General features: G+C 44.6%; 1 protein-coding gene across 2 annotated transcripts in view; it reads left to right on the top strand.

Moving 5' to 3' along the window:
• The window catches only part of Fars2 (phenylalanyl-tRNA synthetase 2, mitochondrial), a 459,371-nt gene that overhangs the window by 119,933 nt on the left and 313,545 nt on the right, over positions 1 to 25,893 (top strand). For both annotated transcript variants that reach the window (XM_045137011.1, XM_004666157.2), the window contains 2 exons: positions 13,275 to 13,434; positions 22,784 to 22,915. In XM_045137011.1, coding sequence (XP_044992946.1) covers positions 13,275 to 13,434; positions 22,784 to 22,915 — 292 coding nt within the window. The remainder of the gene's footprint in view (positions 1 to 13,274; positions 13,435 to 22,783; positions 22,916 to 25,893) is intronic.

Here is a 25,893-nt window from a genome sequence, read left to right as displayed (position 1 = left end):
GATGGGCATGTTGCTTGAACTACTTTCAGGGTTGGCTGAAATTTTATCATGATCTATTGTCATTGATTCTCAGATTATGCCCTCTGGACAGACTTGATTTTTGAAGATGGTAAAAAAAAAAAATCATTTAACCATATAGTTAGAATTTTGATTGTCCAAGTTGAGTAACAGCATTTTAAAAATTAGGAACTGGGCCTGGAGAGATGGCTAGCGGTTAAGGTGTTTACCTGTAAAGCCAAAAGGATCTTGGTTTGATTCCCCAGGACCCATGTAAGCCAGATGCACAAGGTTGCGTATGCTTCTGGAGTTTGTTTGAAATGGCTGAAAGCCCTGGTGAGCCCATTCTCTCTCTCTCTCTCTCTGCTTCTTTTTTTAAGTTATTTTTTTTAATTAAAAACTTCCATGATTGTAAGCAATATCCTATTGTAATGTCCTCCCTCTCCCACTTTCCCCTTTGAAACTCCATCCTCCATCATATCCTCTCCCCTTCTCATTTTGTCTCTTTTTTATTTTGATGTCATGATCTTTTACCTGCTATTATGATGGTCTTTTGTAGGTAGTGTCAGGCACTGTGAGGTCATGGATATACAGGCCATTTTGTGCCTGGAGGAGCATGTTATAAGGAGTCCCACCCTTCCTTTGTCTCTTACATTCTTTCCACCACCTCTTCCACAATGGACCCTGAGCCTTGGAAGATGTGAAAGAGATATTGCAGTGCTGAGCACTCCTGTGACTTCTTCCCAGCACCATGATGCCTTCTGAGTCATCCCACGGTCACTGCCATCTGAAAAGAGAAGATTCTCTACCAAAAGTGAGAGTAGCATTAATATATAGGTATGAACATTAAGAGAAGTACTTACTGGGCAGTTTGATGAGCATAGTATATACATTTAGCCAGAGAGCAGCAGACGATACACCCCTAGGGCTCATGACTACTCCTGTTTTAGGTTTTCAGTATCAGGGATATATTCCCTCCCATGGTGTGGGCCTCCAGTCCAATTAGAAGGCAGTTGGTTTCCACCATGGCAGATGTGCCACTATTGCACCTGTTGGCCTGGCTGGCAAAATATAAGACTTACAGTGTCTACTGTTGAGTATCCTCACTGGTGATTTCTCTCTCTCCCATTGAACTGTATGCAGAATGGCTTCTTCCAGCTTTTTGTCAGCTAGTCTACATGGAAGAGGTTTTCAGCTCAGCTCCAGTAGGGTTTTTTAGTGGTCTTATAGCACAAATATGTGGAGTCTTCAGCAGTGTGGTCTTACTATCTATTCCTGGCGGGAAACCAAGGGCCTCGGCAATGGCCTGTAATGTTTTGGGCACATCGGGGACCTCCGTGCCCAACAACTCACTGGAAGGTATCCCATCACTAGCACTGAAAATTTTCCAGTAACAACCTATGGCTTCTGAGTGTCCCATTGTCCAATAAAATAGGATTCCATATGATTTATTTATATCCTCTTAGATTTTGATTAGCCATCCCTCTTCCTTTCCTTTACTCAATCTCTTCCCCTGACCTCACTGTGAGAGTATTCAGGTAGGTTGAGTGGAACAAAATATAGGCAGATTCTAAAATTTAACTAAACAATGTACACATGCAATGAAAAACAGCACAGAGTATTTATGCAAGAGTAGGTGTTATGACAACCAGATCTTCTAACAAAGTCACTGTCCATTAGGGTGTGTGTTGCCCCACACCCTTAATCCTGTCAACTAGGAGATTAAGATTTCTAGTCTGATGAGAGTTCCTTGTGACCAAGTGAGACCCTTCCCTAATGGACAACAAAAAAGGAAACAAAGCCAGTATAAATCAGGAAGCAACAAATGACAAGCCCAAAATGTAGCTTATTTAAGAATAGCAAATATGACCATCCATCACATTTAACATATAATTTATCCTGACGTGGAAGGTACAATTAGCATTTCTGATTCAAGCCTATATACCAGGCTTATTTGGTGAGTACTGACCTGTCATAATCCCAGTTACTGTCTGGGATGATTTTCATCTCAGTTGTGCTGCGCTCCTGCTTTGGTCCCTCTTTCCTGGGCTGTGGGTTCAGGTAGGCTGCCTGGGTTGCTGGATCAGTGCTTTGGTTGCCAGTGCTGGGTGCTGTGATCTCTCCTCTGCTGGTCTCTGGTGCTTGCTGGCACTTGTGTTGGTGGTAGGGGATGGGAGGCTGTGGCTCTATTTCTCCTGCTGGTCCACATTATCTTCTACCTCATGAGCTGTTCCTCTGTTGTTTGCTGCGGTTCTCCACGTTTCTTGAGTGTGCCAAGAGCTCCGGTGTGAGTTGTAAACCTCCTCACCTGGCTTTTCCTGTGGCTCAAGCCGAGCCTGGCAGCTGTGGCCCCGCAGACCTGGTGCCGCCACTGCATGAGCTGTTTCTGCCGGCCTGTGCGGGCTCTGGCTGCTCTGGGTCTCTCCTACTTCTCTGCTGCCATTGGTAATTTCTTATACACCTCACTTTTTAGTAGAAGAGTGTAATTTGCTGTTTTTTTTTTTTCTTTTTTGTCCCCTAGGCTGCTTTGGTGTGGTTCCTATGCCACCATGTTAACCGGAAGTCTCTCTCTGCCTCTTTATCTCTCGCTCCCGCAAATAAATAAATATTTTTTTTAAAAAAAATTAGGAACTGGTGCTAGATGTGGTGGCTCATGCCTATAATCCCAGCACTAGGGAGTGTGAGGCTATACTATAGCCTCAAGCTTAAGGCCAGCCTGAGCCACATAGTTCCAGGCCAGTGTGGGCTGTATTTGAAACCTTGCTTAAAACTAACAACAAAAACAAACAAGCAACAATAATAACTAAAAAACACATATAACATGGCTCTGGATTCAATCCCAAATACCACAAAACAGATATACAATGTAAAAATGTATAAAGGATGTTCACTTCTTGTGGAATTTGTAGTATGGCTCTGAAAGCCATTCATAAAGTCAAGTTCCAAAAACTTATCTATTGTGGACCAGATATGCTGAAAGAAGAAGGACAAAGGAATAGTTGTAAAAGCTAAACATATGAAATAATTCTGCTACATTTTTAAAGCTTATAGAAATGAATGAATTTAGCCAGGTGTGCTGCGTTTGATCCCAGTGCATGGAAGGCAAAGGTAGGAGGATCTCTGTGAGTTCAAGGCCACCCTGAGACTGTGTAGTGAATTCCATGTCAGCCTGGGCTAGAGTGAGTGAGACCTTATCTCAAAAAAACAAAAAATACAGAAAAGGAGGGGTGACTTCTCTGAGGAGTGAAGACTGGAGTGAGCGGACAGCCTGGAGCACATGTGGCGGTGCGGCTCTATAGGCACCTTTTTCTCCACCAGCTGCAGTGGAGAAATGAGACCTGGGGCTCTCCTCATAAGCTGTCATTGGCCAATTATATATAAACAAGCTTGAGCCTTTGGGCTTCCCACTGATTAGCATCTACAAACTTAAGATCAGGAAACACAGCAAACAGAATGCTATTAGACTGTTCCTATGAATGACAGCCAGTACAGTCCTCAGTTGCTTCACCTGTTAGAATTCCTAGGTGTAAAATATTTAAAGAAATAAAAAAAATGAGATCATAACTATATCAGTAATAAAATATTTTATTTAAAAAGACTGTAAGTAAGCTATGAAGACATAAAAATACATAAAGAACAATGCATATTGGTAAGTGAAATATACCAATTTTAAAAGCTCATATGCCCTATGATTTCAGTTGATATTTTGGAAAATGTAAAATTATGGAGCAGAGTAAAGACATCAGGGGTTAGACGCATACAGGATGGGACAAGAATTATTGTTGCTCTCAACTATGGTCAAAGAAGCTTCTTATTGCAGTGAGCAGTGGTTAATGCTGCTTCCAGAATGTTGAGGATAACAACTGTTGAAGACTTAACCCTTAACAGGACATCTGTGTCACTTTGTACAAGACTTAGGCAACATTATGGAAGCAGGGACAGAATTAATGCAAAGCCAGAGGATGGGAGGAGTGCTGTGACACCACTCTCTTGAGGACGTCAACAGCCACTGCAGCCATGCACTCAAAGCAGCTTAGGTTATCTGCAAAAGAATTGCACATGATGGGAACCATCACCATTCCATCGTGGAGGAGGAGGGGCTCATGGGGCACCTCCTTGAGGAGCCATCTGCAGTTATTGATTGCTTGGGCAGGGGAGTCACATTCCCCAGTAGTGTGGCCACTGGTAAGCTATAGACGAATAAATCGCTTCTCATCCATGCCTATGCAAACAATCCTAATTAAACTCTTCTCTCTCTTTCTCTCTCTCTCTCCCCCCACATTCACATGCACACACATACACACATGAAAACCAGGCAGTAGATGGGGAGAATAAAAGGTTCAACAGAAGTGGAAGGGGGATAAGAAATGCTTATGGGTGTTGAATAATATGATTAAAATACATTATGTACTTGTGTGAAGTTATGAATTTTTTAAGGGATTGGGTTATTGGGGAGAGATAAATGTATTTGCAGAACGCAGATGTCCTTTAGGACGATGAAACTATTTGGCATAATGCCATGATGGTGGATAGGCCTCATTTCACATCTGAAGACCCCTAGAATGTAGAGCTCGAGGAGACAAAGCTAAAGTATGGCTTCAGTTTAGCATACATGCTTCCGAAGCGAGCACACCTATGCAGACTGTACACTTTGCGTGACTGTAGCGTGTCAGGATAGGTCTATTGAGGGATAACTTTTACCAGTATGCTGGAGTAATTTTGGTAATAGAGTAAACTGTGCCCATGAAGGGGCAGGTGACATGTTGATACAGAAATATGCCAACTGTCTATTTATATATGATCTGTCTATCTATCTATTCATCTATCTGTCTAGCATCTATCTAAATTTTGCCACTAAAGAGAATGACATTGTCTCTCCTGCAACCTTTAGCTGTCATAACTAAGTGGCCTTCCCAGTTCCCTCCCCCAGGATAGAATGTTGACTTGCCCTGTCATTGCAGGTCTTGAGCAGCTGGTGTGAGTTCATGATTGCAGTAGTTTTCTCATGTCCAGACCCCAGAATTCCTCTCTGTCCCCCAGGACATTATTTCCGTCTAATGTGCAGTGTTCTTTGAGCCGCACAGGCGATGGTGTGAATGTGTTGATTAGCGCTGAGTATGCACCAGTCACTTACTGTCAGCACTTGACCACTTTTCATTCTCTGCACTGATTATCTCCTACTGCCAAATTAAAACAAAATAATAGCATAAATAAATACGCTTTTCTGACCTGGGCCAAGGGAAGAGCTGATCTGCTTACGTAAAGATCAGTGTCAAGCAGCAGGTTGACAGCATATCTGTTAGCACCACCATAGTAGAGTCTTCCTTAGGCCCTTCTCCCTAGACACAGGCTTGGGACCTGGTTGTCAGGACCAGATGTGCACTTACCCTGTGGAGCTGACATCAAGTCTAATCAGAGAGCCGTGTTATCCCCATTACCTTCCTGAAACTATTGAAGAAGAGGGAGTGTCTTTCTGAGATACCTCACATAATGTATTTTTTCTAGTTCTATCCCATTTCCTTCAATTTCATTTTTCTTGGCAGCTATATGAAATTATACTGGTATATGTATTCTATGTTAACTAGCTGTTCCTCAGGTGCTGGCCATCTAGGCTCATTCTGTTTCTTGGCTGTTGTAACTAGAGCAACAGCAGGTTCTGGATCAGTAGTACGCCTGTAGTAGGCGATAGAGTCCTCCACAGGTGGAATAGCTGGGCCATATGGTGGCTTGATTTTAGCCTTTTTAGTTTAATTTAATTTTATTTTTACAAGGTACAGTCTCACTCTAGCTCAGGCTGACCTGGATTTCACTATGTAGTCTCCGGGTGGCCTTGAACTCATGGCCATCTTCCTATTTCTGCCTTCCAAGTGCTGGGATTAAAGGCATGCGCCACCATACACAGCTGTATTTTGGATTTTTTACATGGGTTTTGGGTCTTGAGCTGAGGTTTTCATGATGGTAAAGCAAGCACTTTACTGGGTGATTATTTCTGAAGCTCCCTTCATTATAGCTCTTTGTGGAAGGTGTTCACACTGATTTCCATAATGGTATTTCCGTGTGCACTCCTACCTGCAATGATGTAAGGGTTTCCTTCCCCAACACACTCCCCAGTGTTTGCGGCCCTTTGTTTCTGTGATAGCCATCTCACTGGAGTGACTAGAAGCTAGGGTGTTGAAATTGTTCTCACATATTTGTTGGCCACTTGTATTTATTCTTTTGAGAACTCTGTTCACTTGTGCAGTCTACTTTTTGGTTGAGTTGGTTCTTTTCTTAATGCTTAGTTTTTGAGTTCTCTGTGTGTTCTGTATATTTACCCTTTGTCGGATGCGTAGTTGGCAAAGCTGTTCTCACATTCTTTAGGGTGTCTTTTGACTTGCTTAATGGTTTATTTTGCTGTAAAATAGCTTTCTAGTTTCATGAGGTCCTATTGTTGATTGTTTGCTTTGTTTCCTGGACTCTTAGGGTCCTATTCAGAAAGTCCTCCATGCCTCATCTTGAAGGGTTTCCTCCAGGTATCTTAGAGTTTCCTACTTTGAGGTCTTTGATCCAGACAGTTGATTTTTGTGCTCGTTGAGGGATAAGGGTTTAGTTTCTTATTTTAAAAAATATTTAGTACTTTCTTTATCTGAGAGAGAGAGAGAGAGAGGGAGAGAAAGAAAATGTGCTAGGGCCTTCAGCCACTGCAAACAAACTCCAGACACCTGCACCTCTTTGGGCATCTGGCTTACATGTGTTCTGGGGAACCAAACCTGGGTCCTTTGGCTTTAAAGGCAAGTGCCTTAACTGCTAAGCCATCTCTGTAGCCCAATGGTCTAGTTTCATTTTTCTATAAGCAGGCATCATTTTTTTCAACACCATTTTTTTTTTTTCAAGGTAGGTTCTCACTCTGGCTCAGGCTGACCTGGAATTCACTCTGTATTCTCAGGGTGGCCTTGAACTCATGGCGATCCTCCTACCTCTGCCTCCCGAGTGCTGGGATTAAAGGCATGCGCCACCATGCCCAGCTCAGCACCATTTTTTTGAAGATGCTGTCTTTTCAAGATGTGTATTATAGAATCCTTGTAAAAAATCATTTGGCTATAGTTATATGGATTTATACTGGAACCTATTGATTCCTTTGATATATGTGTTTCTGTCCCTGTACTATGCCTTTTTCTTTCTTTCTTGGTTTTTTTTTTTTTTTTTTTTTTTGGTTTTTAGAGGTCACATTTTGCTCTAGCCCAGGTTGACCTGGAATTCACTACGTAGTGGGTGGCCTTGGACTTATGGTGATAGTACCTTTGCCTCCAAAGTGCTGGGATTAAAGGCATACTTCTCCATGAGTGGGGCCATGCCATTTTTTATTGCTATGGTTCATCAAGTATGGTGATACCTCCAGCAGTATTTTTTTCTTTTTTTGATGAGGATCTTTTTGGCTACTTGTGGTGTTTTGTGCTTCCGTATCAATTTTAACATTATTCTACTTCTGTGACAATGATACTGAAATGTTTATTAGGTTGCCTTGAATTTATATAGTGCTTATTCAGTTTAGTGCTGATGTTCATATGTGGAAATTGTGATGTTTCCCATATGGGGTAGGTTAGGTGAGCTCAGTTTGGTTGGGAGTTCATGAATCGCCCGTTATCTGCAGGCCAGTACATGTAAGTGCATTACGTGAGCAACACAAATGGGAGGAGGACTTTGAGAAGTAGGTGGCGGAGCCGAGCTCGCGTGTACAGTGGTAACGGCAGGTGGTGTAGTGAGGGGTGTGCGGAGTGCGGCTTCAGTTACACCCACGACAGCAAGGGAAGGCCACACAGGTGAGCACTGAGTTGGTGAGTGTGCCTGAATTCAGATATATCAGTGCCAATGTGGGTGGGGTAAGGGTGGGCATAATGAGATAGTGTGCCCAGACATCACCATGCTGCACTGTTCCATGACAGCTCCTCACTTTCCCACCATAGCACTCTCTCCCATCAGAATGCTCTGTGAGATCCCAATACCCCAGTGTCACATAGCAATGCCATACTGTCATATCACAATGCCATACCGCCACATCACATTACCTTCTGTGACAGGACAATGTCATACTGCCACATCACATTACCTTCTGTGACAGGACAATGCCCCATCTCACGTCACATTACTGTCTGTGACAGGACAATGCCCGATCTCACGTCACATTACTGTCTGTGACAGGACAATGCCCGATCTCACGTCACATTACTGTCTGTGACAGGACAATGCCCGATCTCACGTCACATTGCCACAGTGTGACATTACAGTGTCCTGCTGTCATGTCACCTAGTCATGTCACAATGCTCAAGTGTCACACCACGTGACACGTGTGGTGGTTTGATTCAGGTGTCCCCCATAAACTTAAATGTTCTAAATGCTAGGTTCCCAGCTGATAGAGATTTGGGAATTAATGCCTGCTGGAGGCAGTGTATTGTCGGGGGCAGGCTTATGCCAGCCCTTTGCTAGTGTTTGGCACACTCTCCTGCTGTTTTTGTCTATCTTATGTTGGCCAGGGAGTGATGTCCACCCCTTTGCTCATGCCATCGTTTTCCCTGCCATAATGGAGCTTCCCCTTGAGTCTGTAAAGCAAAATAAATTCCTTTTTCCCCCACAAGCTGCTATTGGTTGGGTGATTTCTGCTAGTGCTGTGAACCTGACTGTAACAGTAATGTTGGTACCGAGGAGTGGTGTCATTTGCTCCTAGACACCTGACTGCATGGTTTTGGCCTTTTGCAGTTGATTTTCAAGAGGAATTTGGAAAGATTTGAAACCTTAGCCTCAGAGACGCCTTGTAGTGCTGTGAGTACTGCTTGATGACCTATTCTGGTCAGACTTGAAAGACCTGAATGCAGTAAGAACTATGGACTGTGAGGTTTGGCTTGTGAGGGTCAGAAAGAGCTTTGCCTAGAATGGGCTAGAAGCAGTTTGTGTGAGAAGCTTGCTGTTATGGCCTTGTCCTGAGAAGTTGTGCAGGGTTGCATTGTGTAGAAATGGACTGATGTGAACAGAGGGAGATACCACAGAAAAAATGAAATATTTGAGCCCAAACTGCTGCCTATTCAGCTGCAATTATAAGAGACTACACCCATTGAGATTGTGCCAGCTGATCTACAACAGGAAGAATGCAGCTCTTTTGAAGGGGCCTGAGTGCTCAAGGAGTTTCCTGTTCTTCAAAGTCTCCTTTTTTCACCCCCCCTAAGAAATTAGCACCCTACCTGGTATTATTGAGTATAAGAAATGTAGGAAAGAGAGGGCCATTGAATTTGCAATGTGGTCTTATATTTTGGAAATGGCCATGGGCAGTGTGAAGCAGGTTTGCTGGATGCCTGCATGGAGACCCAATGAAGCCGTGAAGATGGACTGTGGGTTGCAATGGGGAGACCCAATGACAATTCAGGGACCACAGCTAAGGGGAGCTGCTGGCCCCAGATGAAGTTTTCTAGGAATGTAAGTAGCCTAGCTGGAGGGGCGGAATTGGAACTCCAGACTTGTTGTTGGTTAAAATTATCGGACTTAGACTTGTCACTGGCTAGAGTTGGACTTGGGGCTATAGAGTTTGGTGTTTTCCCTGTTTAAATCATGTATTGTTTGAGTATATCTTTGCTATGCCCAGTGCCATCTTTTGCACTGTGAATGTGTATTCTGTGCCATTATGTTTTTTTTTTGGGGGGGTTGGTATGGCTCAGTTAAAAGATCTTGGATTAACGTGATATTTGAACATCATTATAATTGATAAAAAATATGGAGACTTTTAAGGTTGGACTGAAGGCATTACATTTAATATCATGGATGGTTATCAGTTTATAGGGGCCAGGGGTGGAATGTGGTGGTTTGACTCAGGTGTCCTCCATAAACTTAGGTGTCCTGCATGCAAGGTTCCCAGCTGATGGAGATTTGGGGATTAATGCCTCCTGGAGGGAGTGTATTGTTGGGGGTGGGCTTATGGGTGTTATAGCCAGCTTCCCCATGCCAGTGTTTTGCACATTCTCCTCTTGCTGTTGTCCACCTTATGTTGGCCAGGGGGTGATGCCCACCCTCTGCTCAGGCCATTGTTTTCCCCTGCCATGATGGAGCTTCCCCTCGAATCTGTAAGCCAAAACAAACCCCCCTTTTCCCCACAAGCTGCTCTTGATTGGGTGATTTCTGCAAACAGTGTGAACCTGACTACACCAGTACATCATACTTCTTTCTGTGGCTTCACACTGCCCTGGTCTGACATCACAGTGCCCGCTGTGACAGTACTCCATCTCTGATCAAATACCCCAGTCATATCCCAATCTGTTCTGTGACATCACATTGCCTTACATCATAGTGACATCACCATGCCTCCTTTTAATGTCACCATGCCTTTTTGTCATATCACAATTCCCTACTGTGATATTGCAGTGCCCTACTGTTATGTCATGAATCTCCATTGTCACATCACAGTGCCTGCTGTGAAGTCGCAGTGCCCCAGTGCCACACCACAGCGCTGCTTTCTGGCATCATCATGGTCTACTATGTCCCGCTGCGACATCACAGTGTCTCACTGTTACCTCACCGTGACCCATTGCCATATCACATGATCCACTGTGAAGTCACAGTGTCCTATGGTGACATAAAGGCACACCATTGTTGAATCACAGTGACTTGTTGCAACATCAGAATGCCCAGTTGTCATATCACAGTGCATTGCAGTGCTTTTCTCAGGCATCCTAGCATCTCACTGTGACAGCACAACTCCCTAATTTCACATCATTGCTGGCCTGTCACATGTTATTGCTTCAGTGTGACATTTTAATGTCCCCCTGTGACATCACCATGACCCATTTTCACAATGGGACACTGTGATATCACAGTGGCACCCTGTAAAATCACAGTGCCTCACTATGACTTCACAATACTCCACTGAGTCAAAACAGTGATACTTTGTGACAACACGATGCCCCCCGTCATGTCCCAGTGCCCCACTGTGACTTCACACAGTGCCTCAGTTTCACATTAAAATGTCCATCTATGACATCACAGTGCTACATTATCACATCACATTGCCCTGTAGTTCCTTGACAATGAATTCTCCATTGAGATATCAGAATGTCCCCACTGTCATTTCCTTTTTTCACTGTGTCATCACAGTACCCCACTGTCACATGCCTAGTGCTGATTTTTAGGTTAATCTTAGCACCCACTCAACCCTTTTCCTCTGCCCTTCTGCTGTTCTGGTTTGCCCTGGCCTTCGTCAAAAGTTCGTAAGAGAGCAGGAGTGTGCGAGCTCTCTTCCTGGACTCTGCCTGCCTGCCCACATTTTAGCATATAGCTATGTTGATGTTTAGACATTCTGTGTTCACATTCTGCTGAGGGCACTGTATTTAAGATGTTTATTTGGTTGTCTTTCTGCTCTGTTATTTTCAGAGGAAGTACTGGAAGGCACTGCATCTGTCATTGTTTTCAGCTCTCCTGAGACTTCTTGAGGCCTAGACTAGGAGAGTAGGCTCTATGGCTGAGAAAACTGAGCACTCAGTCTGGGCTGCCTTGCTTCCTGTTCCTCGCCTCGGTCCGCCTTGTTGCGCAGGAAATGTGACAGCTGTCAGCAGGGGCAGGTCTCCACGAGGTCTGCATTGTGTTTGCTCACTCTTCTTAGGAAGGTGAGTCCTTCCGGGCTGCCGTGAGACACGCCTGCTTGGGCAGCTCCCAGGCTTGCACTCTTGTTATTGGCTGTGTAAATTGTTACCAACTATGCTTGGCTTCCACTTGAAGTCCTGACAAGGTTGGAACTGTCTTTGGCTTCATGCTGGACCTTTTTTCCGGTTTTATGCTTTATTATTTTTTTTAATATTTTATTTATTTTCTTATTTTTTTAATTTGAGAAAGAGGCAGATAGAAAAATCGAGAATGGGTGCACCATGGTCTTTAGACACTGCAAATGAACTCCAGATGCATGTGCCACCTTGTGCCTCTAGCTTACATGGGTACTGGGCAATCAAACCTGGGTCCTTGGGCTTCACAAGCAAGTATCTCAGTGCTTTATTTTTTCTGTGTTTTAAAAATTTATTTATTTGTTTATTTATTTATGAGAGAGACAGAGCAAGAGAGGGGGGGGGAGAGAGAGAGAGAGAGGGAGGGAGGGAGGGGATGGACATATGAGAGTCTCTAGCCACTATAAATAAACTCTAGAAGCATGTGACACCATGTGCATCTGGCTTACATGGGTTCTGGGGAGTTGAACCTGGCTCCTTAGGCTTTGCAGGCAAGTGCCTTAGCCACTAAGCCATCTCTCCAGTCTTTGGGTTTATGCTATCTTATAGAGTTTTGTTTAGTAAGTCTTGTCTACTGTTACTTTTTCAGCCTTTAGCAATGTTTGGATTTTCTAGAAGTACTAATCAGGAGGTTTGGTTTTAGTCATTCACTACAAGATTACTAGAAATGACAATTGCTTCACTCCTTTAATTAGTCATTTTTTTCATTTTTGATTTGATTTTTTAGGCAGGAAGAATGATGGTTAATGTTCATTTCTTTGTCTTTACCCAGTCTCCTCAGAAGTAAAGATCTGCTCCTTCACCGAAGACAGAGACACCCTAGCTCCATAGTGAAATAGCTCCCTATCAGTAAAGATGATGACAGTTTTCTTTTATTTAGTTGTTGTACTCTCCCACTTAGCTTGTATTTCCATATGTCACTATCATCAAACCTGTAAATTTAACATTTTCTTAGTGTATATATCATAATCTGAGGCTTAGTGACCATATCACATGCCCAAGTTAAATGGGCAGCAGTGGCAGAAATATGCATAAGGCCCGTGAGGGCGCCCGGAGAGAGCGATGAAATTCCAGCCTGCGTCCTGTTGTGTGGACTTCATTCCAGCCTGCGTCCTGTTGTATGAACGTCACTGGCTTTTATCCTGAAACTGTGCTTCTTACTTACTGTCCTGTGATGCTGTTGGGATCCCGTGGGACAGTTTAGGTTACTGTTTTAGAGTCTGAAAGCTTGACATTTTGCCTGGAATTGAGGACAATGTCCCTTGTGAGGAAGTGAGTATAAATTTATGCAAATGTAAAACAGAACAGCAATGATCAGAACAGTGTCTTGATTCCCCAGAAGCCTTCCCCACCATGTAGCACAGAGCTTTGCTCAAAGTGGGTCCAAAGTGGTTGTTACTTTCAGTACATTTATTAAGTACAGGATGTAATTCTTATTTCTACGTTATCGCCTGGGAATAAATATTATTTTGACTAGATTTTCTATGTTGTTTGATAGAGATTGACCTGGATGGTTTATCTTCTTTTATTCTTCTTGGTTGATAGCTATTTGCTGACATAAAGGATGGAGAAAGCCTGCAGCTCTTTGAGCACAGTTCCCGTTCTGCCCACAAGCAAGAGACACACACCATGGAGGCTGTGAAGCTTGTGGAGTTCGACCTTAAGCAAGTCCTCACCAGGCTTATGAAGCATCTTTTTGGAGATGGTAGGTGTGCACGTACTTATGTCCGTGGTGGCTAATGTCAGCAATTACCATGGTATAAATCACTGAGGCTGGTTGTGTCTAGGGTATTTATTTATTTATTGGTGTATGTAAGTGACGGCTTAATGGTTCTGTCCTTTGTGGGACAGACCATATGGCTGTCATGGTTAATTCGACTTGATATATAGGAGGAATCAAAATGGAATCTGCAAGAGAAAGAAAGTGACTGTGGCTTAGGGTCCATGCACCTGCTGACCAGCTGCTGGTGTTGCTGTCTAGTCCTTGGGGCTTTTTTTTTTTTTTTTGGTGTGTGCATGTGTTCATGTGTGTGAGTATAGGACACACATGTCACACATGCATGAGGTTAGAGCATGACTTTCCAGGTTGCTCCACTGCGTCCCCCTTGTTTAGGTCAGGATTTCTCTTATTGTTCACTGTTGTGTTAGCTGGGCTAGCTGGTCATAAGGTTCCAGAAGATTCTTCTTTCTCCACCACTTACCTAGCCATATGTGTGCTAAGATTCTAGAAGTTCATCATGGGTCCTTGGGATCTAGAAGTATAAACTCAGGTACTCAAACTTTCACAGAAAGTGCTTTGTGCCAAGAGCCATTTCCCTAGCCCCAATTCAAAATATTTTAAACAAGTTGGGTGTGGTGGTACACACCTTTAATCCCAGCACTCAGGAGGCAGAGGTAGGAGGATGGCTGTGAGTTCAAGGCCACCCTGAGACTACAGAGTGAATTCTAGGTCAGCCTGGGCTACAGTGAGACCCTACCTTGAAAAAGCAAATAAATAAATATATATATATATATATATATATATATATATATATATATATATACACACACACACACACACACACACACACATACACACACACATATATATATAATATATATATATGTATATATAATATATGTATATTTAAACAACCATGTTTTGGTGCAGGGTTATAATTGTAGCACTTGAGAAGAGAAGGCAGCAGGATCATGGGATTAGGGACACCCAGGGCTACATAAGCGAGATACTGTGTTAAGAAGGAAAGGGGAGACAGAAGGAGAGAAGGAGACAGCAGGTTGTAGAAGAAAGAGAGAGAGAGGGAAGGAGGGTAGAGAAGAGGGGACGAGAATGTCTCATTCATTTTAGTATCTTATTCCTGAGACCATCAGGCTATGAAAACCATGATGTGAAAATAAGCATCCTGTCTCTCTCCTGGGGGCTGACTCCTGGGGCAGCTTGTGGCACGGCCTCATTTGTCGCATCCTGTCCAGTTGAACTTTGGGTGCCCTAGATCGCCTCAGGACTTCAGTTTTACTTCTTCTTCTTACTGAATGGGAACTGGATTGTGAGCCTGAGACACATTTAGTGTGTGTTTGTATTGGCAAGCTCTCGCCTTTTGTTATTATTACTAGTTTCTTTCGTTCTCAAAAAGCAAAATTAAAAACTAGAGAACCATTATTTCCTTGTGGCAACTTGTCATTATTATATCTGCTTTAGTTCAGGCATTTTCACCACTTTATACATGTGGTTTATTATATTCTGCTAACATTTCAGTTGTACCAGTGTCCTAAGGGTGTTATAAGATTATCATTCCAGAATTAGAAAGAAATCAAATAACCCTGCAGAATATTTTTATACTTGTGGAATTCATTTTTTTTTTCTTATTTCTTAGCAGTCTTCTGTAAATTCTATGCCATGCTTGGCGTACCAGGACCTGAGCCCTTTGCTGGTACAGTGTCTGACAAACGGGTGCTTGCTTCCCTTATAGCGCACCAGTGTTGGTGGGGAGCAGATGGCCGCTCCGAGGGAGGCACGCTGGCACTGCGCTCCTCGTGACTGCACATGGCCCTTGCCGGGAGGCACAGCTCTCCTAAGTGGTACAGAACTCAAAGGCCTGTGTTGGTCATTGAAACATAGCCCTAAGAATCCTCCCCAAGGGTCCTTATTGCTGGTGTCCACGTGGCCTCCATCTGTCAGTGTCCTAGCCTTCGCTCCCAGGGCCCACCTTGCCTGAGGGTGTGTCTGTCCTACATCAGAAGGCTGAGCATGGCAAGAGTGTGAAGGCCTTCCATGGGGCAGTTCTGATAGCCTCTACTCCACACTTCTGACAAGGGCATGGCTCTGTCAGGCCTGGCTGCAGTTGGTGATCTTGCCCTTCCTCCCAGCCTGGTCGCTCATGCCCGCAAGTAACCTTCCTTCTAACCCAGGCTGCACAGGGACCAGTCTATGCTCTTGTCCAGCCTTGTAGAGCTCTGGGCCAGAGGGAAGTGCTGAGGTAGCAGTAACAGAGAACCCGTGTCTTACATGTTTTCTTTTCATATTTTCTCTACCCAGGAGTCTCTGTTAATATTATGAAGTGAAAGTAATTGAGTTGAACAATTAGTTTTATGAGTGTTCTACTTTGATCCTAAATTGAATTTTTAAAATGTTTATTTTATTTAGGAGAGGGAGAAAGAGAGAGATAGGCAGGTAGAGAGAGAATGGGTGTGCCAGAGCCTCCAGGTACTGCACAGGAACTCCACATGCGTTTACCCTTTGTGCATCTGTTTTACGTGTGTTCTGGGGAATCAAACCTGAATCCTTTGGCATTGCAGGCAAGTGCCTTAACTGCTAAACCATCTCTCCAGCCCCTACATTGAACTTTTAATAATATTTTAAAGTGTACTAAGGAAATGGCACTTGCTTGCAAAGCTTGCTGGTCTCTGTTTGATTTCCTGGTACCCACATAGAGACAGATGTATAAAGCAGCACATGCATCTGGAGCTCATTTGCAGGGGCAAAAGGACATGGCGTACCCATTGTCTCTCTCTATCTTGTCTCTTTCTCCTTGCAAACAAGTAAAAACTTTAAAAATAAAGGGTAAGCATTGATTTAACAATATTTTAAAGCATATAACTTTAGTAATCTTTTTAAAAAATTTAAAAAACTTTGTTACTTTGTTTGAGAAAGAAAGAGGCAGAGACACACACACACACACACACAAACACACACACACACACACACACACACACACACACACACACACACACACACACACACACAGAGAGAGAGAGAGAGAGAGTGGAGAGAATGGGCCTGCCAGGGTCTGTAGCTGCTGCAAATGAACTCCAGATGCTTGTTCCACTTTGTGCATCTGGCTTACATGGGACCTGGGGAATTGAACCTGGGTCCTTTAGCTTCGCAGCGTGTGCCTTGACTGCTACGCTGTCTCTCCAGCCCTGCTTTAAATCTGCTTTTGGTCTGGCTGGTGCTATCTGATTCGGCGGTTATTTTCAGAGTACTCCCGGGCGGGGGTAAGCCACGCATTCACTTCAGCAAGCTTTGCTGACAGGCCTGTGTTCCTGGGGGTCTAGATGGTGCACAGCAGGCCGCATTTTTCAAGTAAGACTCCGATGTGTTGAGCCTTCCTGAGGTTGAAGATCCTTGTGATAGGGAGATGTTAGCTGCCCTCTGTCATGACAGTAGAGGTGCTCAGCATACAAATGAGGACACTATCTCAGGAAACTGAGAGAGTCACATACCTTCCTTTGGAGAGCCTTAATTATGTGTTTATGTGCGTGCTGACACTTTTTGTTTGTTGGTGCTCTGTTCATTTTCCTCTCCTGAGCTTGTATCTTCTGTTACATGTTGGATAATTTTCATTGCCACGTCTTCCAGGTCACCAGTCTCTGCTCTGTCATGGCTAGTTTGCTGCTGGTCCCATTTGCACCATCTCATCACATTCATGTGTCTCACTTCAGATCTTTTAACTTATCTTACCCTTCTCTACTAACATGTCACTCTTCCTGTAGCTTTGTGAGCAAGTTGAATTTCATTATTTTATGTGTTTTAATGTCTTTTCCCCAATACCACCTGCTATTTCTGGGTAAGATTTTTCTCGTCTTAATATTTTTTCTTGTTTGTTTATCTGATAATTATCTATATGATGCCAACATTGTTAACTATACTTTGTGATGCTTTGGATATTTTTGTACCTGGGTAATACCTAAGAGCTTTGCACTGGGGGCACTCAGAGGCCTTTGACCCTGCTATGATTTTTCTTTTGAAGCATCGTAGGTATGATCAGTATAGACTTTAGGATGTGCTTGGCTTCCCCATTGCTCATGCAGTGTCTTTCGTAGTACTGTAAATGACAAGCCTGTCTACTCGGAGGCTTTCCATTGCTCACAGGCACGGACATTATCTCTGGTCTCTATGGGCATCATTCCTGCCCATTTCGTGGGGCTTGTTGCCTCACCACAACTGGTGCCTCCAACATACATGCCCTGGTTGACATTCCTCCGAGTACTGGGGGATCTTCTGCATATCTTCACAGTGCTTCTCTCTCCCCTTCGCCCTGTGCATCCCAGCCACCGTAGCTTGTCCAGACTCCCTGTCTCTCTTCTCAGCAGGTCCCTGGGTTGCCCTGCGTCTGCCTCTCTCCTGGGAGCAGGGCTGTAAGTCTCACCTTCAGCAGTAAGTTCTTTGTCCCGGTGTCCACTGTCTCATACATTCCACGACTTCTGTACATGTGGATCAAGAACTTTTTTGTTTAAAATTTCCATCTGTACTGCCTGTGTGTGGATGTTTTCATCTTGATATGATTCCTGAGCAGTAGTTTCTTCCTATTCCCTAAATAGCATAGTTTAATAACTGTGGACAGAGTATTTACATGTGTTAAGTTTCAGTAATCTAAAGGTAGTTTAAAGAATTTAGGAAAATATGTGTAGTCATATGTGAATGCTTTGCCTTTTTACATAAGAACTTGAAGAAGAGAGCAACGTGTCATGGGAAGTTGATATGTAATCAGCAATAATGGAGGTGTCCAGATGCCCTATGCCTTGGATCTCTCAATCTGCAAGTCTTCAGATCCATGGGCTCAGGCTGCATTGGGGTAAAAATTAAACAAAAATATTTTTGTTTACTTACTTAGACAGAGAGAGAAAAAGAGAGAGAGGGAGAGAATATAAATGAATAAGTATATGGACATGCCAGAGCATCTTAGTATTGCAAACAAACTCCAGACACAGATGTGCCACTTTGTGCATATGGCTTTACGTAAGTACTGGGGAGTCTAACCCAGACCAGCAGGCTTTGCAACCAAGCGCCTTTAACTGTGGAGCCATCTCCCCAGCTCCCTGGGAGACAGCTTTCGTCCCCTTCTTGCACTTGCCTTGAGCTTATCCTGTCCGAGCCATGACACAGCTTTCACCACCCCCGGGTGTCACGCCAGCAGTGTGTCATCTGCAGAGGACGAGCTCATGGTGCTCTCTGGCTGTGGACCAGCACGCCTGTTTCATCCTCTCACTGCAGTGTTGATGTCCTTTTTATTTTCTGTCCTGTCTCTGTTCTGAAACTCCCCACTCTGCCATCCTGTTCGGGAATGCATTCTGTGTGGAGCATGAACGAGTGTTGTTTTCACCGTCTGCTCCAGTGCTGGCTTCACGAACCTCTGTTGTAAGACGTGCATGGCTCTGGCCTTGGGCTGGAAATTCAAGTAAGCAGCATGGGCCATGCTTCCTCCACCTGCAAGAGGAAAATGACAAGCACCGTCGGGGGTGCCAGTGCCAGCCACCCACCTGCGTGGCATTGAGAGAACGCATGAGTACGACTTACATGTACCCAGCACGCAGGAAATGAGCAACAAATGCTGTGTCCGTTGGAACACTACAATTTAGAAATGTTTACTTCTTTGTTTACAAAGGAAGTATGGAACTTTTTATATTACTGGTTCATTTCCATAACATTCAAATAAAAAGCACCCATCCAGCATTTACTAGGTGCCAAGCTCTGTGCTTTCCTTTGTACTTTTCTTTACTAAATTGTCACAAAACCTTGCAATATCCTAATCATGTTGAAGCACCAGGAAATGAACTTATCTGAAGCCACTCAGCCAACTGTGGTCACGTTTTGCATCTCTAAATAGCAGGAGAGAGTAGGTCACTTGTTGCAGTGCCTCTGGCCCCATATCCAGTTTATAAAATGAGGCGACCCATTGAATTATGCTGCTGACGGCTTCTGTCCTTACAATGGAGGTACAGAAATGACACAACTTTCAGACCCTGTTCCTAATCAGAAGATCCCTGTGAAGAAGACTGCCAGCACACTGTTGTCCTCACCTAGCAGGAGACACAGCGGTGGCATCACTCACGTGTGCTGGGGGCATTGCCAGCCTTTCAGCCTTCTCTGCCACTTTGTGTGTGTTTCAGCAGAGGGAGTCATTGTGGCTGAAACACACGACCGTCTTCTTGTGTGTGCTTGGGAGCGGTCCTCACCCTTGAGAGGCCAGAGGGGGTGGCTCACCTTCGCTTTGCAGCAGGAAGTGACTTCATTTCACTTAGCCGTCTGTAGCACCGTACCCCGCGTTCATGGCTGTGTGGACATAGAGGATATATATGGCATACTACAGAGTCGCCGTGGTGGCATTGCCAGGTTTGTGAGGCCCTAGATGGGGATGGATTGTAAGTCATGAGTGATTCTGTGCTGCCTTGGAAATGGAGTCAACACTCACATGCCCACGAGGATGCTTCAGATCTTAAATGGGTCTCCTCTTCCTCATAACTGCTGTGACATGGTTGCTCGTTCCAAAGAACACTTTCTTTGCTAGGGTACACACAGACGGCAAGCAGCCAGAAAGACAGCCTGAGCCTGGGGATCCCGGCCGTGGCTTCTCAGCTTATGGATCCTACAGCAACTATCCAGGGCGGGTCAGGCAGCGCTTCTACTAATTAGCTGAATGCCTTGGTCCCCGTGAAAACTATTGAGCCAATGCTAGCATAAAATGTTCCATGGCGCTTATGGAGGACAACTTGGCAATATTTATCACAGTCATAAAAGCATTTATTCTCTGGCCCAGAAGGGTATTTTGTTACAACATTGCTTTCAGTAACAAAATAATGGATGTTCTCCAAGCACATATCAGTCCGGGGCTTCCTGTACGATGGCAGGGGGGCGCGTGCCGCAGCACTGCGGGGCAGATGGGAATGAGGAAGGGCCTGTGTCTTCCCTCCACTCGGCCTCCAGGCATTTCATTCGGTGAAAAACATGGTGTGGAATGATGTGTGTAGGGACATAGAAGAAGACTGCTTACATCTGGCAATCAAGAGAACTATAAGATTTGGAAGTGTGTGGAGGAAACAAGCACAGGGAGACATCTCTGTGCCGGCCGGCTTCATCCATGATGAGGTTGGTCACGTGAGAGGGATGATGTTCAAGCCTACGAACGTGTTACTTAATCAGACAACTCTTAAAGAGTGTTACTGCAATGGAGCACCAGTGAGCATCTGAAAAACCAAGCACTGGCTTGGTGTATAGACAGAGGGCTCTTGGGATTTCCTGCTGACAGAGGTTTCCTGGTCAGATGTCTTTTCCAGCAGAGATGAGTCACTTTTTTTGGTTTAGACTGTGCACCAGATTTTCAGGAGTTTATTTCCAGCCAGGTGATACTCTCTCTAGGCCTTCTCTCCCTATGAAGCCTGGTGGCAGAGGCAAGGATGTACTCAAGAGATGTAGGAATTTATTTTTTAAAGTATTTTATTTCTTTATTTGAGGGAAAGAAAGAGGAAGGGGGGGGGCAAGCGAGCGAGAATGGGCACACCAGGGTTTCTAGCCACTGCAAATGAACTTTGCATGCATCACCTTGTCCATCTGTCTTATGTGGGGACTGGGGAATTGAACCTGGGTTCTTAGGATTTGAAGGCAAGCACCTTAACGACTAAGCAGTCTCTTCAGCACCAAGAGGAAATTATTTTTATCCATCCCATATTTTGGTTTCTAGAGGCTTAAAATGTAGATAACTTTGAGCAAAACACACAGTCTCTTAAATTCACTGGACAGGGGCATGTTTCCGTGGAGATTTAGGTGTTTCGCATGGAGGAGGCACTGTGTGGAATATGGAGAGAAAGAAGCTCCCAGAAGGGATTGGAATAGGTGATTTGTCACTGCCTGCTGTTGTCTGTGTTTTGAGTGGGGTTATCAAGTTGCTAGGTGACCTCCCCTCTCATTTTCTGCTTCACTAACCTCTGCTCTTCTCAGACAACCTTTGTTTTTGAGTTCAATAAACTTTTCCTTTGTTAACTAACAGTATCATAGTTCTAATTGCTTATTGAAAATCCATTTGGAAGCCGGGCGTGGTGGTGCACGCCTTTAATCCCAGCACTCGGGAGGCAGAGGTAGGAGGATCGCCGTGAGTTCAAGGCCACCCTGAGACTACAGAGTTAATTCCAGGTTAGCCTGGACCAGAGTGAGACCCTACCTCGAAAAACCAAAAAAAAAAAAAAAAAAAAAAAAGAAGAAAATCCATTTGGGCATTGGGCTTCTTGTTTGTGGAGATTTAAATTTATGTGTATTGGGCATTGATTTGTAGGAAAAAAGTGACTTTTTTTCCCATTTTTCGAGGGAGGGTCTCATTCTAGCTCAGGCTGATCTGGAATTTACTATGTAGTCTCAGGGTGGCCTTGAACTCATGGTGATCCTCCTACCTCTTCCTCCCCAGTGCTGGGATTAAAGGCATGTGCCACCATGCCCAGCACATTTGACTTTGCAAATGTTTTACTTACATTTGGATGTCTTGTTTTAATAACTCCTTATTTGCTGTTATAATTAAAAAAAAATACACATTTAAGAAAGTGAAAGCCCAGCTGGAGGGATGGCTTTATGGTTAAAGTGCCTGTCGCAAAGCCAAAGGACCCAGATTTAATTCCCCAGGAACCAAGTAAGCCAGATGCACAGGCCAGATGCACAGGGTGGTACATGTGTCTGGAGTTTGTTTGCAGTGGCTGGAGGTCCTAGTGCATCCATTCTCTTCTCCCTCTATCTCTCTCCCTCTGTCTCTCTCCCTCTGTCTCTCAAATAAAAACGAAGTGACAACTAGCTAGTTTGTTATGAGCTTGTAGGACTAGGGAATAGTTGGAAGCAGGTCTAATGAAGAACATTTCATGATAATGAGACGTTGAAGAGGATAAGCTCAAGTTGTTCTCATGGAGTCTACTTGCTGTGACGTTGATGGTGGGGTTATTCCAAACAGAAATTCCGGCATTCTCTGACTGTGATATGTCATTGTCGCTTCCAGAAAATAACGGACTCATCTGCTTTCTCATGATCTTGAACTAATTTTACACTGCCATGTGGTTGCAGGCACCTGACAGGTGATTGATTTGGTTTAGAAGGTTCTGGAACAACACAAAGTGTTTTCCATATGGGAAAAGACATGCCTAGTTTTTCACAGATTGTAAGATTTATTGCCTTGCCCTCACATGTTGTAAATTAGTTGCTTATTTATTTTACTCACTGTTGTGATTGTAACAGTGTCATTAGCTGAAGGGTGAACTGGAATCAAGAAAGGTAACACTGAACTTTCCTTTGCCTTTGGCAGGGCTGGAGGTCCGATGGGTAGACTGCTACTTTCCTTTCACTCATCCTTCCTTTGAGATGGAGATCAAGTTCCATGGAGAATGGCTGGAAGTTCTTGGCTGTGGCGTGATGGAACAGAAACTCGTCAATTCAGGTAGAACAGACCCCCTGCACTGCCAAAGGGCCGCTCTGCTCTCACTGTACCTGCCTCTGCAGTCCCTTACAGGCTTGTCCATACTCTCTAGGGGCAGCATCAGCAGCCTGTCCTCAGATGCCACGAAGACTCACCTGTGGTCCTGGAGGGCACATCTTCTCGTAGGGGATTGCCCTTGTTGGTTCTGGATTTGCACCTTAGGATTTTGTGTTTTTGATGAGCTGTTTTGTCATTGATCCAGGGTATTTGGTCCATTCCACAGGAGTGCAGTGTGTCTTCTAAACTATTCACCAGCAAAATGAATGTGTAACACTCCTTTGTTGTTTAATTCACTTCCAGAGCTCAATCCAGCAGATATTTCTTAAATACATGAAAACACAGGAGTAAGCCATTTAGGGTGCTGGGGAGCTGGCTCAGTGGGTAAAACATCTCCTGTGGAAGCATGAGGACCTGAGCCTGGATCCCCAACACCCACATAGTTGGTGTGGTGGCACAGGCCTTTAAAGCTAGCCCTGGGGGGCAGAGACAGCAGCTCTCCCAAGTGCACTGAATCGGAGCTCTGGGCTCCTTGAGAGACCCTGTCTCAAGCCAGTAAGCTGGGAAGTGACTGAAGAGCATACCCAACATTAGCCTCCAGCCTGCACGTGTGTGCATGTACACACACATGCACAAATCCCCATGTGAACACACGCACACACATGGGTACACTACACATACATGCACCAAAAATTTACAAGAGTAATACTTGGGCCCACCATCTTTGGTTGCTCCCATGATGTAGCGCCATCCCATCCCACCCCATCCACGAGGGAAGTGGGAAGCCTGTTGCTGATCAAGTGGACCCACTTGAGTGAGTCTCCAGCGCTCTGCTGCAGGAGTGCTGCCTCATAAAACAGTGGACACTGGAGGTTTGCAAATACCAAACTGCCTGGGAGACGCTGAGGGACGGCACCTCTGACGTCAGAGCACACGTGAAAAGCAGTGTGCAGAGGAGCTCATTCCCATGGTCGAAGCCCACCCTGTCCCAGGACGCGGGCCACGTGCTCTCAGACTGCAGCTGGCTTGGGCTGGGTGCAGGGCCTCTGCCTCAGGGTGAGCAAGAGATGTCCTTGTTGGTGATTCAGGTACAAGGACAGACCATGGGCTGGGGTGAGCTACCAGGTTGGGGCTGGGGAGCGGAGATGTGGTGGGACAGAAGACTCAGAGTAATATGATGACCGAGCTGTGGCAGACATGACTCCTGGTTTCCCTTACTCTTGTCACCGGTGATGCCAGCTTTGCCGGCCACTTACCATGCCAGTGAACTACAAAATGCTAATTCCCGAGGTGCTACATGTGAGGAGGCTAGAGCCCCAGTCTCAGATCCACCCTTCTGAGAATAAGGCCTAGGGGATGTCACATAGGACGGCTTGAGGCAAGCGGAGAGAAAGGTGATTAGAGTTAGGGTAAAGGGAAGTAATCAGCCCCTTGCCCATGTGTAGTGACACACCATGACTCTTCACAGGGAATGGTGGTGTCTGGTCTAATCTGTCTGAGGGTGGAGTTATGGCCCTCTGACATTATCAGACAACCGTGCAAGTCCTAGTGAAGTACTCATGATTTCAACCAGCCTCTTCTTCTTCTTGAAGTACTGCTTAATGGTTTTTACCAAAGTGACAATAACTCATGGCATTACCAGTGGTGAAGTTAGTGGGTGCCTTGCTAGCTCTTTGGTACGTGACCTCCAGACTTGGTAATCACAGCAGTTAACCGGAAACCCTTGTGCTCCAGTGTCTGCTCAGGTTGCCCTTGGTTTTGCTGTTGGTTTCTTCTATCAGCCCAGGCGTGGGTTTAGTCCGCTGACAGGTTATGATTGTGTGCTGCTGAGCAAGATGGTTGCAGGGCCCAGGGTCAGTGCTTCATGGATGGCTTTCACGTATTTGAAGGGCAGACCTTGGGCGGGAACTGGTGACTAAGAGTTATGAGAGTTGTCCTTGGCTTTCTGGACATCTTGGGCTTTTGTCACAGCTTGGTGCAGTAACAGTTCCTGTAATGCTTCATAGTTGGAATGGTCACAATGACACCACCTTTAAGTTCTTTATGAAGACTAGTTGAGGTGATGGCTATAAAATGCTCAGTAAGGAATCTGCCACCCAGTAAAATATTTAGTGGAGTTTAATTGCTGACATAGTATTTAAATTTTTGCTAATGGTTACAGTCTTCTCAAATAGGAAATACCTAAACAAAAACTGTCCTACATGTGTGGAATCCATATTTAATTGGGTGGAACTCAGGAAACTTATGATCTGTAACTGTATCTGTGTTCATTGATCAAGTAAACACTTTTAATGGAAACACAAAGTAATAGGAAACTGAGAGAAATGAAAGCATGTAGACTTTGTGCTTTTCAATAAAAGTACAAAATGTGGGGCAAGTGTTTAAGGTCTTGTGTCTCCTTGTCTAGGAAGGGTTCAGATGCCCATGTGGCCTTCGTTTGCCTGTTTTCTCTTCAAAGGATTTGAATGAATGAGTCCTACTTCAGCTTCTTCCCTGACATGCCTTGTCAAGGGGCCAGAGCTAGGACATAAAATATACTGAATTTCCTTATGGGGTCGCTTGTTGCTTGCAATTCCGTGGTCTTTGTTACCTGTAATCTTCTATGGTTTTTTGAGTTTTCCCCTCACAGCAATTTCCTGATGTTGGTCACGCCGGTGACACTGCTGTCATACGGCTGTACCAGCTCTGTCAGGTACCCTTGAAAGTAACGGCAACGTAACAAGCAGCAGCAGCAGCAAGAGAAAAGGTCACCTCAAGTGATGTGAAGGCAGAAGGAAGTGTGATAAGGGAGGACACCTTGTGTCCTCTGGCTTCCACATATGTGTGCATGGAGTGCATGCATCGGTACACACATGTGCATGCGCTGTTCATGTGTGCATGCACACCACACATGCCGACACAATGCAAATATGGTTCAGTGACTGAGAGCTATTGGGATGTGC

Source organism: Jaculus jaculus, chromosome 17 (genome assembly GCF_020740685.1).
Source record: "Jaculus jaculus isolate mJacJac1 chromosome 17, mJacJac1.mat.Y.cur, whole genome shotgun sequence".
Lineage (NCBI taxonomy): Eukaryota > Metazoa > Chordata > Mammalia > Rodentia > Dipodidae > Jaculus > Jaculus jaculus.
The sequence above is the reverse complement of the archived record's forward strand: the minus strand, read 5'-3'. Positions and strand labels throughout refer to the sequence as shown.